General features: G+C 40.3%; 1 protein-coding gene across 1 annotated transcript in view; it reads right to left on the bottom strand.

Moving 5' to 3' along the window:
* The window catches only part of Txlnb (taxilin beta), a 44,733-nt gene that overhangs the window by 25,433 nt on the left and 4,033 nt on the right, over window positions 1-15,267 (bottom strand). The window contains exons 3-4 of the mRNA XM_021221500.2: window positions 8,308-8,399; window positions 2,199-2,369 (exon numbers count right to left, since the gene is read on the bottom strand). Coding sequence (XP_021077159.1) covers window positions 2,199-2,369; window positions 8,308-8,399 — 263 coding nt within the window. The remainder of the gene's footprint in view (window positions 1-2,198; window positions 2,370-8,307; window positions 8,400-15,267) is intronic.

The following is a 15,267-nucleotide window of genomic DNA, read 5'->3' as shown; positions in this document are numbered from 1 at the left end:
TATTCCATGACAAAACCAAATTTACACAATATCTTTCCACATATCCAGCCCTACAAAGGATAATAGATGGAAAACTCCAACACAAGGAGGGAAACTACACCCTAGAAAAAGCAAGAAAGTGATCTTCTTTCAACAAACTCAAAAGAAGATAGCCACACAAACATAAAAATGACATCACTAGGAAACAACAATCACTATTCCTTAATATCTCTTAATATCAGTGGACTCAATTCCCCAATAAAAAGACATAAATTAACAGACTGGACATGTAAACAAGACCCAGCATTTTGTTGCATACAGGAAATGCACCTCAGTGACAAAGACAGACACTACCTCAGAGTAAAAGGTTGGAAAACAATTTTCTAAGCAAATGGTCCCAAGAAACAAGCTGGAGTAGTCATTCTAATACTGGATAAAATCAACTTTCAACCAAATGTTATCAAAAAGGATGAGGAAGGACACTTCATACTCATCAAAGGTAAACTCTTCCAAGAAGAACTCTCAATTCTGAACATCTATTCTCCAAATGCAAAGGCATCCACATTCATAAAAGAAACTTTACTAAAACTCAAAGCACACATTGCACCCCACACAATAATAGTGGGAGACTTCAACACTCCACTCTCAGCAATGGACAGATCATATAAACAGTAACTAAACTGAGATAGTGAAACTAACAGAAGTTATGAACCAAATGGATCTAACAGATATTTATAGAACATGTCTTCCTAAAGCAAAAGAATATACCTTCTTCTCAGCACCTCATGGTACCTTCTCCAAAACTGACCATATAATCACTCACAAAACAGGCCTCAACAAATACAAGGAGATTGAAATAATCCCATGCATCCTATCATGTCACTATGGACTAAGGCTGGTCTTCAATAACAACAAAAACAGCTGAAAGTACATATACACATGGAAGCTGAACAACACTCTACACAATGATAAGTTGGCCAGGGGAGAAATAAAGAAAGAAATTAAAGACTTTTTACAATTCAATGAAAATGAAGGCACATCATACCCAAATTTATGGGACACAATGAAAGTAGTGTTAAAAGGAAAACTCATAGCCCTGAATGCCTCAAAAAAGAAACTGGAGAAAGAACATACACTAGCAGCTTGACAGCACACCTGAGTGGGGAGAGGACCTGGACAGACATGGGAGAGGGAAAGGACATGATCAAAATATATGCAAACCTTGAAATTGTGTTAGATGTAATGAAATATTATATATATATATATATATATATATATATATATATATGAATGAGATCAAGCCGGGCAGTGGTGGTGCATGCCTTTAATCCCAGCACTTGGGAGGCAGAGGCAGGTGGGTTTCTGGGTTTGAGGCCAGCCTGGTCTACAAAGTGAGTTCCAGGACAGCCAGGGCTATACAGAGAAACCCTGTCTCAAAACAAACAAACAAACAAACAAAACAAAACAAAAAAGAAGAGAGAGAGAACAGATCAGTCTAATATTTTTAGGTTGAATAATTAAGTCTTGAAGTGCTCTTTTGTGTTTTTTATTTAAGTAGCTTCTTTTCTCAGACAACTATTGATACTTTGATTCTCTAATTCCCTTTATCATGTCAATTAGCTAATTGTAGAATTATCTTGTTGCTACATGTGTGTCATGTAGACTTCCTTATAAACATAATGTTGAATTTTTACAAAAAAAGTTAAGAGAAAACTAAGGTATAGGGAGACGGTCCAGAGGTTAAGATGACTGGCTCCTCTTCTAGAGGATCTGGGTTCAATTCCCAGCACCCACATGGCAGAGCACAACCATCTGTAGTTCCTATGACTTCTCTGACTTCCTTGGGCACGAAGCACACATGCAATGCATAGACATCCATGCTGGCAAAACACTCAAACACATAAAGTAAATAATAAAAACAAATGAAATACTTAACTTAGGGATATCGAAAACAATCAATTCATCAAAACCAAAACAAACAACTCAACCTAGCAAGAGTGACACCTCACTCTGGGGCTGCACTGCTGTCATTGTGTATGTTCCTTGCATGAGACAGCTCATTTAGCTTTCCCCTTCTGAGCACATAGTCTGAAGATGGGCAACCATTCATGGAGGTAAAATAACTTGATCACAGGTGAGGGTGTGGTGGAACTAGTATTTGACTTCACTGCTCTCGCTCGCTAAGAGACCGTGTATTTCCAAGCCGGGGCGCCACCTACCTTCAGTGTCTTGTTGTGCCTCTGTAGCTCCCGACACAGACCCTCGAGTTTGCTTCGAGCGAGGATGGCCCTGTTGTGCTCGGTCTGCAACTGGTCCTTCTCTCTCTGGGTTTGTGCTTGCTGTTTCAGTAGGAGCTTTAGCTTCTTTTGCTCAGTGCGATGTTCATCCAGCTAGACGTGGGGGGTACAAGCAGCAAGAAATTTGACAGGGATGTCTTTGCAGCTCACAGAAAAGAAGCAAAGCCTAAGGGCTTTCTGTGTGGTTGTTGGGAGCTATTTTAGATCATTATCTGCCTCTCTGGCAGCTCAGGAACTTCATAAGTACCATTACTGTATAGTGTAGGTATAGTTTGTAGAGCATAATATGTATAATTTTTATATAACTACTGCTTCTATTAGCATCCTCTTTCTTGATTTTTTTTTTTTTGGTTGTCTAGAAATGTTTTTCTTTCTTTTTTTCTTTTTTGTCTAATGATAATCATCTAGTGCTATCAAAAAAAAAAAAAAAAAAAAGATAAACACACCTGAGAATTTGGAAATTGCTGGAATTCATGGCAGTATCTTATACTCAGACCATGGATAGCAGTTTGTTTGCTTGGCATACATTTTGCTCTCATAATTCTTTCTGAAAATAAGCTAACAGTGGCATTTAAAAAAAAAAAATAGGCAGGAGAGAAACAGCTTCCCAGTAAATACAAAATGAAATTCTCTTTTTATAATTTGGGGGGTTTAGATGTGGATTCTTTGGGTATGGAAAAGCATGAGAAAGCATACCCCCCAAAACTGAAGCCTTGATGATTTGTTTGTTTGTTTGTTAGTGTTTACCAAAGCATTAGAAACAGCTTCAGCACAACACACTGGCATGAAAGACAACTATTTTTAACATTTCTTGCTGCCCATAAACTCTGTCCCCAACCTCTCTGTGCCTACAGCAAAGACATCATGACCCTTGTTACTGGTAATCCAAATGTGTGAAACCACATGACTGTCCATGTTGGGATGCTAAAATATGTGAGTAGGATTGCCAGATATGATATAGGATACCTAAATAAACAGAAATTTTAGACATTATGGAACAATTTTAATACAAATATATTATAAATATTGGCTGGACCATATGTTTTTTAAAAAATTGTTCATTGTCTAAAATGTAAAATTAATTGGATCTAATGTATTTTTATTTGCTAAACCTGGAACATTATCGTGAAATCCTAGTTCTAATGGAGGGAGCATGGGAGACAGCCCCCAGAAGCTGTCAGGGAGAGACCAGTCAGTTCTAGGAGTGCTAGTGTCTGTCTGAACATGAGTGTGGCCACATGCAAACAGCAGACTTTGGTCTGAAACTGTTCACTCCACTGGACTTGGTTTCTTTAGAGCCTGGCTATTGTTTAAGCCAGGAGGAGGCTTTTCTATTATCAGCCATGTTGGCTAAGTGGAAGGAAAATCCCTGGGGAGCTACTGGGTGTCTCTGGATGCTAGGGGTTCTTGGTACCTCTGGGAGCCTGACGGAAATGGATATACAGTCCACATGAATCGTGACCACATCTTAGGTTTTCTGTTTTTAAAGTCTGTTGAATTTTTTTCTGAACTATTTGAAGATTGTCATAATTCTTCAATTCATATCTTGTTTAAGTCCCTTTCTCCTACAATGTTGAATAACCATCATAAACTACTTTTAGATTAAGCCAAGAATATGCACATTTGATATACTAAGTTTATACCCATGTGCAATTTCTACTTTTTGGGAATTAATATTAGAAAAAAGAGAACCTTGTTCCTGGAAATTTGGACTGGCATTAATGTCCTTCTTGAAAAGCCAGTGCTCCTTGATTAACATATTTCTCATGCTAAAACTCTTGTTCATGAGATAGATGTGGTCTTTTCATTTTGTACGATAACGATTAGACAAGGTAAAACTTCCCATGAGTCTAGCAGGATTTTTCTTCCTTTAAATTGTTGTATTGTTGTTGCCATTATAGATTAGGCTCTACTTTTAAGGACTAAGCTGTATGTCAAACTTTTCAAGTTCATCACTGTTGACATAATGGGACATATTTAACACTGACCTAAACCCCTCTACCTACTGTATGGCAGTAACATCATCTGGTTGTGAGATGCAGAAATAACCTCCAGGCAGAGACACCCATTGGTCCACGGTGTGCAAGACTGCCTCTGTCTAGGAAATACTCAGCGTCTTTCTTTGCATGTCAGGAAGCAAATATACTTTCTGTGTTTTGTAAGCTGGAAGATAGATGATTTATGCTTTGCCATATTTAATCTTTGGCTGTCTTATAAGATCATGCACATTTAAATTTTAGCCAGATCTATTTTCCTTAGCTTTAAAATGAAAGATTCTCAACTTTTGAATTTTTTTAGTAGCTGGATGTTTTTAGTTTCGTTTCGTTTTGTTTTGTTTTTCTAATAGCTTAGACTTCTGTGCTTGTGTTTGAGTGCAGGGGTTTTGTCTTTCCGTTACGTTCAGATATCCAGGGCTTACTGTAGTAGGATAGCTGTGCTCTGGGGATGTCATATTGCCCTGGCTGTTTGTGTTCTTTCACGAGCCTTTAGGCCTCTAGATGGCTTTAGTCCCCTGATGTTTCTGATGTAGTAGGTATTGGGAGGGGGACTAGCCTTGATGATCCTGGTATGGCAGGATCTCTGGTGGATATACTTGGGCTGTAAGGTTCTGGATCTGATGACGATGGGTGGAGAGGTGGTAGGAGAATGGCGGTCGGGCAGGAATAGCAACCTGCTCAGGGGAGCTGGGTGTGCCTCAGAGGACTCAGCGGGCAGGGGAGATGGGTGCAGGAAGAGAATCTAACCTGTCTGGTCAGCAGATCTGATGAAGGTGGGCAGAGAGGTGGTGGGAGAATGGTGGTCTAGGCAGGGTTTTTATTTTAATGAATAAAAATGAATATATTACCACTAAGTCAACCTTAGCTCAGGGCTGGCTGTGCAGTTTAAGATTCACATAGCCACAGGTCTGGAAATGTGCAATGGGTATAAAGGATTTTATCTGAAATTTCTTACTCTTTCTTCTTCACTAAATTAAAAAAAAGAACAAAGGCACAATTAATGTCAATGGCTACATTAGAATTGTATTTGTGATTCCTTTTAAGTATATAGAAGTTGGGGGAAATTCTGGAAAATATTTTTCTAAGGCCATTTCTGAATATAGTCAGGAAGTATCCTTACTTATTAATGAACATATCCTTATTTATTGATGAACACAATGCCAGATAATATTACAGGCTTCAGGCTTCGTAAGCATGAGTGAACTCGAGTGGCGGGTAGATTTATAGTATTGGAGTTGACAGTTCATTCCATATTTCACACACTTTCTATGTTAATACCCTAATCGATAAGCAAGGAAATAGACTTTTATCTCCAAGTAACTAATTAAAGTTTTTCATGAATTTTCTTCCATAAAATGGAAACATAATTGGTCTTTGGGTCAGTTTCTGAGGTCTTATTTTGTTATAGGGGATAAGACAAATGCCAAGTGAAGTAAGACTTGTACTGTCTTGACTGTTTTGTCTAGCACGGTAATTAGGCACAGGGAATTTCCTGGGACCAAGGGAAGTAGCCCTGGCTCTTGGAATAATCTCCCTCAGACTGGAGAGGCAAGTCTTCGCCAGGCAATGTAGCAGTGTAAATGGCGTCAGGTGGCAGTTAAGAATACTTCCTCCTTCCGGACATGTATAGAGAATGGTGTTAGAATACGAACAGTAAAGGCCTTGGTGTGTAGTAGTTGAGTTGAAGGGATGATGGACAGACAGTACAAAAATCACTGAAAGAAAATTACTGTACACAGGTGTACAAATCAGAGTGATGTGACTTGCACCTGCAAATGTGGTTCAGATTTGGGGGAAAATATCCCTGAGCTCCAGCTTACATTATGCCAGTTTAAATTGCTAATAGCCAATGTTCAACTGCGTTGTAATTTTCTACTCTTATTTTAGCAAGCAACAAGTCCCATAATACTGGAAAACAAAGAAACATTTATCCTGTTTGATCTAGTAATCCTATTTCTAGAACTTTTTTCTTAAAAACCATAAAGAAGAAGGGGCAACTCTAACAAATGATGGCGTTCACAACAGCCTTAGCTCCTGAAGCAGGAGGATGCTGTCTCTGGGATTAGCACAACACTGGGGCTGTATTCAAGTGCTAAGTTCTGTACTCCCAGATCTGCTTGCCCCTAGTCAAGGGAATTCTCATGTACACCAGCTTTTGTTGCAGACCATGCTCCCCAAGTTAATTAGTCAAAAAAGGCCAAAGCCTGTGGTTGGGCAGTATAGAGAGAAGGGTAGGACTTCCTGGGAGGGGAAAGGGGACTCTGGGAAGAAGAAAGGGGATAAGAGGAGATGGAAATAATTATGGGCCTTGAAGATCTAGCTAGCTCTGTGGCTGGATGGGGCTAGATGATCAGGTTAATTTATATGAGCCAGTAGAGAGTCTGCCCAGCTAAGACCTAGGCTTTGAGACAGTAATAGGCCTCTGTGTGGTTATTTGGGGAAAGGCTGGTTAAGGAATAACTGCCGCCATATCAATTTCCAGTGTCAATTAGTATAGACAGAATATTATCATTTTTTACAGCACAGAGGGCCACTTCCTGGAATCCGACACAACTGTAGCGATACATGCTTATCCAGACTGAATTACGTGAGAAAATGCCACATGGACCAAAAAAAAAAACAAAAAACAAAAAACAAAAAACAAAAACCAGCAACTCATGCATATGGTAGAAGCTTCTCCATTTCTGGCTGCACAGAGCCAGGAAGGAGCATGTCTCAAACAGACTGTGTTTCAGATGACCGATTAGAGATACTGCCTCGTGTATTCAGAGCTCTTGTGTTGTATGATGCTGTGTGTGATTAAAAATAACTGAAAGCTAAGCCAGCGGCCAGACACTCAGGATTTCAGAATTGCATTGTGTACACGACACCATGATTGCACGTAACAGGAATGTGTCAAGGCGGATGGAAGGAAAGGACACGGGGATTGCAGGAGTCGGTGAAAAACAAACCATCAACAGGCATGGAGTTTGTGGGCCTGATGCTTTACTCAGTAAGGGAGAATCTCCCAAGGAAGGGCCACTTGTGGGCCAGATTGAAGATGGGGGATGCTGCCAACTGGAGTATCCCGGGAGCATCCTTAGCTGTAATATCCATCTACCAATTGGAGGGGAGGTGGTTCAACTCCCGCCCAGAGGAAGTTCTGTGCTTCTCACACTTCATTTGCCTGTTTCTGCTCCTTCAGAAGAAACAAGCCAGTGGCTTTCTTAAAGAACATACACAGAAAAAAAATAAGTAAAACGCAACTCGATATGTCTCATTTCTCGGGGTGAATGGGGAGTAGTCTAGAGACCTCAGATGTTTCTGTCCAGCTGCCTTTTCCACCCATGTATCCCAGCAGGTTTGCATGAGGTTTCCTTGATACCAGAGTGCTCACCAAGCCCCTGCCTGTATTGGCCAAGTGGACAGCACGGAGGACAGTGACTTTCTGGAATTCTTGGATGGTTTGAAGTGACTTCCCTTGCTCCCAGGAGCCTACGTATGGAGCGTGAGGCTGTGTGTGGAGGACATGGAGCCGGGGACTAAGCAACCCACAGGGACCACTTCATCATTGTAGGAAAGGGACCTAAAGAAAAGAGACCTGAAGAACGGGTCAGGGCAGACGGAAGTGCACTGAGAATTGTGAGGTGGCATAAACTCCACTTTGAATTTTCCCGTGTAGCCCTTGAGCGACACAGATGTAGACGCTGAATGAAAGTTTGATATTCATTCATCTTTATAGAGAAGATCATTTTGATTTTAAAGCTAACAGGAACTTTACGACATGTCCACAAATTTCAGTTATCTGTCCTTCTTCTTGCCCCCTCCCCCCCAAATTATACACACAGTCGAACAGGGGGAACATTGCCTTCTTTGTCCTTTACTTTCCTCCTAGCATTCTGTGAATCTAGTGATGGCTTGTTTGTGGTAAGTAGCTGGGCTCTATAATGATGTTCCTGAAAAGCCATGTTCTCTTCTCAGCACTGCCTAGAGCTGGGGGGGGGGGGGAGGGGGTTGGTGGCTTTCTGATGGAAAGAGCTGAGCAAACATCTTACCAATTCAGCGTACTTCTTGAATAAAAAATCAAGCTTTTCTTCAGGTGCTTGCAGCTTGTTCAGATTTTGCATGAGCAAGTTAGCTTCTTTACCTAAAAAAAAAAAATTAAAAATTAAAAATTAAAAATAAGGGTTGAGCATATATGGTCAGGTGCTAGGGACTGGTATATTGCATCGATCCCTTGAAAATTAGGATCAAACCTCAGCCAAACTGAGAACCTTCCCGAGCCTCAGCAAATTTACTCCTCCTTTAAGAAAGGATGACCTCTGGCTTTCAGAGGAAGGATTAGGTCATGTGGTGCAGAGTCAAATCCATGGTAGAGTTTCAATAAATGCTTGCTTAAGCAGTAGACCCCAAATTGTCTTCTTCATTCTCATTACTTCCCTTGTGTATCCTTAATATTCTAAAGGTAAAGGTGTCACGGCACCGACTGTATGGAATGAAAGATTATCCTTATCTTATATTAAATGATAATAAATAATAATAATAATAATAATAAAAGTAGAGAGAGAATAGCTAATCAAAATTTCTGAGAAGCAGGAGACAACAGTGTCCATACATGAAATTGATGGTACTTCAGCCCAAGTCAGAGCCTTGACAATCCAGTGAGCTTGGTTTTCCCGTATTGTCTTGGGACTGACCTTTGAGTCAACCCTCTCCTCTCCGTTTGGGTGGGAGTAACTCTAATCATATTGCATGCCAGAGAATAAAAATTAATACATAAGAGGAAAAGATCTAAACCAGGGAGATATTTCATGTGTGTGTGTGTGTGTGTGTGTGTGTGTGTGTATCTGTGTTTGTGTGTTCTATGAATTTGAGTTCAGCCTTCTCAGGCAGTCATTTCTTCTACCCAGGTCTTAATCTCTGCTGACAGCAGAGTTTTTTTTTTTTTTTTTTTTTTCCTCCCCAGTTGGACATCAAGCTATATTTTACAACTCGTATGTTCCTGATAATTTACCAGAGAAATTTAGAATCTTGCCGCCTTCTTCCTTCCGTCTCCTTTAGCTTTGCTTCTCTGCAGTGCTTGTTAACCATCTGGCCCGTGTCAGGAGGAATGTCTGGGATGCTTAGACCCACATTGATCATTGATTACATCTGCAAGCCATGCTGCCACAATGGAGAAGTCTTCCCCTGCTCACCTATCCATGAAAACTGTCCTATTACTCACAGTAAGGAGGTCAGGCTGCTGAGGAGAGCCTGATATAAACTTGCCAAAGAATGTGAACAAAGTTGCAACCTTTCCCCAAGAACCAACATATCCACTGAGCTAGAATACTTGCTTTTATCCTGGAAAGGCAGATGTGTCAGGAGTTAGGGTTGCCTTTAAAGACAGGGTACGAGACATACTTGTATACTGTTATATTCATTTTTTACTTGAGACCCAGTTCTAGTGGACATTTTTTATTCTTATCTATTAAATATGGCAAGCCTACATAGGATAGCAAAATTTTGGGTCTAACAGGATCTTTAAAGACATCCAGGCTAGCCAGCTTAATTTTCTAGATGAAATATCAAAGGCCCAGAAAACACCAACATTACACTGAAGTTGTAAAGACTGCAATCCAAGGTGACTTCCTCTAAGCTTTCCTGAGAAACTTTGGTAGCAAAAATAAAAAGATAGGGAATCAAAAGTGGAATGTCTTTAGAAGCAAATGATGTCGTCCCTAATGTTTGGTCTATGTTGGCTCAGTGAGTCAGCTCAGATCTGAGACTGGCCTAAGACTGGCTATGAGTGAGGTTCCACCAGCTCCTAGCTCTCCTCCAAAACCCTTCATGATTGATTGCCCTTCGTGGCTGACCATGATCTACTCCTGCTGGGTATGTACTTCCAGCTGCTGTTCTGGAAGCTTGGGTGATCTGCACTGGCCAGACCATTCTTCCACCCTTGACTTCAGAGCCAGGGATGTAGGCATGTGAAGACTGCTCTCCTGGGATATTTTTAGCTATTAGAAATAAGGAAGCGCTCTTATCCATAGGTTAGGGCCAGGGCCTATGCAGCATTTGGTCCATGACAAATGTTGAGTACCGCTAATAACTTAGTGAAATGAAGCCACCTGTATCAGGCAAATCAAATGATACTGTCCTAATTAAGTGGAAGAAGGTGAGCCTTTTTTCTCACCTGGGGCTTTAGTGTCTTGGGACACCTCTCATGGTGAACACTAGCGTATGAAGTCATTGTATGTCTTATTGGAAGGGCAAAGAAATGAGAGACTCTAGTGCTTTCTTCTCAAATTAAGGGTTGGTCTCCTTAGGTTGTATTTTCTGTAGCTGTACGGGGGCATTTTGTTGTTCTTATTGTATAATCTTCACGTTAATTGAAATTCCATATTGTTCTACTCTAGTAGTTTGCTATTTTGTGCTGATGCTTATCTATCATTCCAGTGTATCGATAGACCTTCAAAAATCAGCCTCAACAGAAAATTCAAGAAATTAGAGATAGGCATGTGCAGAACTCATTAGAGATGGTAGGTTTTAAACCTGTATGTATAGGTTCTGTTTGGCTAGGGTACTACATTTGTGGAGGAGAGGGACAAAGACATGCTGAATTTCTAACAAAACTGTTGCATTCCCATAGAAACAGGGCTGTGTGCTGATTTATCAGACGCAACAGGAGAATCTGACTTTACTCCGGGACATTATATCAGATGGGCATCATTTGCTCTCTCCTGAATGTACCGTTTCAAGGTTAGCCTCATTTCTCCCTGCAAAAGCTGATGAAGGCATGCAGTGGGTATGTGACTGCCACAATGCAAAATGCTATGCATCGGACACTATATCAAAGTTGAAACACCCGTGCAAAGAGGACAATACTGTGACATTTGACTGTGGCCACTGGCACAATTGTATTGGAATACGAAGGAGCCATTTTTATGTCAAAGACATTTTAAAAGTCCTTTTTTTTTTCTCCTGGTCAATCATTCAGAGAAGAAATTGAAAACTTTAAATTTTAGATAATCAGTCAAAGAAACGTGAACCAGGGATTTTCTCAAGCTATTAGCAGAGCAATGCTTGCTTCTGTTAAATGCCCTGATTACTTGCATAGACTTAAAGTATCCCTAAACTTACACCTTTTCTCTTTCAAAGGGTTCCTTTCCTTTTGTTTTTGGTCAAGGGGATCACATTGGTTCTTGTACTCACATGCTCAATTCTCTGGTTCTTTCTTCTGGTCCACTTATGGTCGAAGAGTATTCGACAATACTTCAAATGTTACATCCAGATTCATATTTTAATGCTAATTTTTATTCTCTGACTAATAAAACTGAACACCAGTAAGTGTTTAAAATAATTTTGAACATCATTAGATGTTTTCAGGAAAGTTTGCAACTAACTGGGAGACCTAAGTTCTAGAACTCAATGGCTGTCAGTAAGGTGAGCCATTGAATTACATTAGTGAGTTGACTAAATGGATTCTGAATTCAGTCTTTAAGATTTAGTGACTCCACAAATGAAATCACTTTAACCACTTATAGCCTGCAATTAATAGTAGTAAAAGGAAAATAACCACATTGTTTGGATGAGATAGTTGTCATCCTAGGGTTTTAAACGCTGATCTACCTTTTAAATTTGTATTCGCTTACTGCTCATGGTCACAGTGTCTGATCGTTTCTCTTGGTTTTAATACTACCATTAATGTTCAAAGTCCTACCCTCCTGTGCTTTCCTGTCCTGGCATCTTCCATTAAGTTGACATTTTGTGCCTCTGGAATTTCAGTGGCTTTCTTACAGTTGCACTTGGAACTTCGGCCTCTCACTCACTTTGAGAATAGACCCAGACTTCTCACGAGTCTGTGGGTGACGTGTTTACACTACTAGAAATCATGGAAAAGAAAAACAGAGAAAGTAATAAAGTGTTGACGTGTTCACGGCCTCTTGTGCTCAGAAGAGAGAATGGGGCACTTCACTCAAGACCTGCTTGACTGTCTCTACTCAATTCTGACCTGGCTGGTTCAACTTCTCTGTGAACCAATTCCTTTATCCTTGAGTCCCACCAACACCTCTTTTCCTTGAGTTCCTTTGGTCTCTTCTTATCTTTTCCTCAAGAACACTTTGAATTCTTCTCAGACCTGTGTGTGTGTGTGCTTGTGTGTGTTCTAAGGAAGATGAGGAGAGGTAAATGGGTGTCTGAAGACTACGGAGCCCATAGTGTCCTGGTGTAGAAATAGAAACTTACCTGTAGTCAGTGATGGTCAATAAATTATCCCACACAAGTCTCCTTCTATAGCATATTTAGTATTACTATTCAGAGAAATGGCAGACCTCTGCAGTTGTAGGGCTGCCTATAACATGCTTTCTTTTATAATAAGATAATTATAGGCATCTCCAGGCAGAGCCTTATCTCATCTGGTAACCTCCTTCTGCCCAGGGAAGCCCACAGCCAGAACTTTTTAACTTTAAGGTTGGAAGGAACAGTTTTCAAAGCCATTAGCACCCTTTTCTTCCACAACTTGCTTTCTGCTAAACTGTCATAGTGCCTTGGCCTGATGTTTGTCCACCAGTTCTGAATCTCTGTGCATTTCATAGTTTTGACAAATTCTGAATTGGATTTAAAGACGCGGTTATGCTCGTAGACAATATTGCAGCACCATTTAATTTACAAGTAGCCAAGAAAGGCTAAAGCCACTTACAGGCATCTAAGTTGGAAGTGGCGGGTTTATGTGTAGGCTTGCCTGAAAATGTTGTTATAACTCTGAGTGTAGCTGAGACAGCACTGTGTGTAGAGGAACATGCTAATGACGGTGAGTGGGATGGCACAGAAAGGCCACTGGCCCACACAAGCCTAAAGCGGGCCTCTGATGCACAAACAGAAGTTCTAGACAAACACATTGGGCTGGAGCTGAGTAATTTGTAGAGAGTGGCAGGGGAAAAACATATAATTACTTTCTCATCCTGAAAAACTGTCCTAAGAATTTGGTAGTTGTAAGTATTATACAGATTTATAAAAACAACTCATGGAAGAGAGTGTAAAAGCTCCAAATGGTTGTCTTTAATTTTCTCTTATTTTCTTCATATTTTGTCCCTCAGTACAGCAGATACACCAAGATGCCTGTATATATTATATATCCAAGTTTAAGATGATATACACAGTGGCTCAGAAACATCCTGGATCTTTAACATGACAGTGCTAAGGGGCACATCCAAGATGGGGTTTGATTGGAGAAGAGAAAAAAATATTGCTCTGTAATACAGAGGGACACTATTATGCCCCCAGTGTTCTAGAATGAGTCAACTTTGCGTTGATGGAATATGAAAATATATTATATGTCTTTGTGATCTTTATGTTGTGGGGGCAGAGGGGTCAGGTGTATTACTAGAAAGTATCACTGAACCCTTCCTGAAACCTTTTCGTAATGAGTTTTACGTACGTAGTAGTACTCTACTCATATGTAGATCCCTTGGGTTTACGGACAGAAATCTGTTACTCAGGTATGAGAACAGATCTCACACAGTCTCCTTGGTATTTCATTCTATCGTGCCATACAAATGAACGAGAAGTGGTTCCTACCCTTGAGAACTTACCCATCTATCACAGAAGCTGAAGAAAATGTAAGGGAGAAGTGAGAAAGGTGAACCTAACCAAGGCTTATGTGGGAAGTCCTCTTTGAATGGAGCACTGTGCTGCAGTCACAAATGGGGACAGAGTGGGGGGGGGGCTGCAGTAGGTGCAGTAGTGTTTTTCCAGTCATAGGATGCAGGGGATGCAAAATTAGCATTCTTTCCCTTCATCCACAGTTACTGTTGGTGCTTACCAATCCCCAGGCTCTTCAAAAACATTCCCTCCTCTGCGTGTTTCTGCTGAGTGTTTGCTTTTCTCTCTGTACCAATAGCTCCTTAACCAAAGGATTGCCTCTTCTTTTGGTTCTCCCAACACAGTGCCTTATAACCAGGCATTAACGAATAGTCATGAAATTAATGAATGGAAGAACAGCTCAGGTATATGTCTTCTGCAGTTCTTGGCAGATATAACCACAGTGTTATGATTATTATTACTATTACTATTCTTAGTTTTGTTTTTTGTGATATATCTTAATCAAAAATATTTTACAATAAGTCACCTAATTGACAATTATTTTATCAATAAACTTATTCCTATTTATCATATTTTGCTTATTTGTTACGGTTGCTTTAAATATTCCATTCCTTTATTTTTATAGCAAATTACTGTTGAGTCTTTAATTTGTCATCTCTTATCTTATACCATAGGCATCCAATGATATGCAACACACACACACACACACACACACACACACACACACACACACACAGACACTGTTCTCGAGATAGAAAAAAATCCAATTGGGAATTAGTTGCATTAACCAAATACTCTCCCCTAAAACGTATGATTGGAAATGCTTGTTAGTACTACTAAAGAATGACTCATGGCATAATGTAGACCCAAGGAGATTACAACATTAGGATGTGGCTAAGAAAACACCTTTCGATGGCAAGCAGAAGTTTGATGCTCAAAGGACTAGAAGGGTGCAGATGTTTCTAGGTAGAATGTGCTCAGGCCTTTGGAGAATGGAGCACGGAAGTTCAAAGAACTAAAAGAAAAGATGAGAATGACTGGGATAGAGGTGGGGTCAGGGTTGGCATGGAAAAGAAAGAGATGCAGGGGAATACGGTAAAATGAGATCAAGCTTGAGCCGGTCAGGGTTAGACCACAGGACCAAAAAATATCTTAAGAATTTTGGTTTGGAATTCTAAGAGCCATGGGTAGGCATGTGAGCCAAGTTGATTGGCATCATGTGAAAAACCTTCACTTTAGTAATACGAAAAGGAATGGGCTAGAGGAAAACACAGCAATAGAAAATTTAGGGAATTACAGGGCTGGTGAGATGGCTCAGCAAGTAAGATCACCTGATTGCTCTTCCGAAGGTCCTGAGTTCAAATCCCAGCAACCACATGGTGGCTCACAACCATCTGTAACGAGATCTGACTCCCTCTTCTGGAATGTCTGAA

This window comes from Mus pahari, chromosome 21, assembly GCF_900095145.1.
Source record: "Mus pahari chromosome 21, PAHARI_EIJ_v1.1, whole genome shotgun sequence".
NCBI classification, from domain to species: domain Eukaryota; kingdom Metazoa; phylum Chordata; class Mammalia; order Rodentia; family Muridae; genus Mus; species Mus pahari.
The sequence above is the reverse complement of the archived record's forward strand: the minus strand, read 5'-3'. Positions and strand labels throughout refer to the sequence as shown.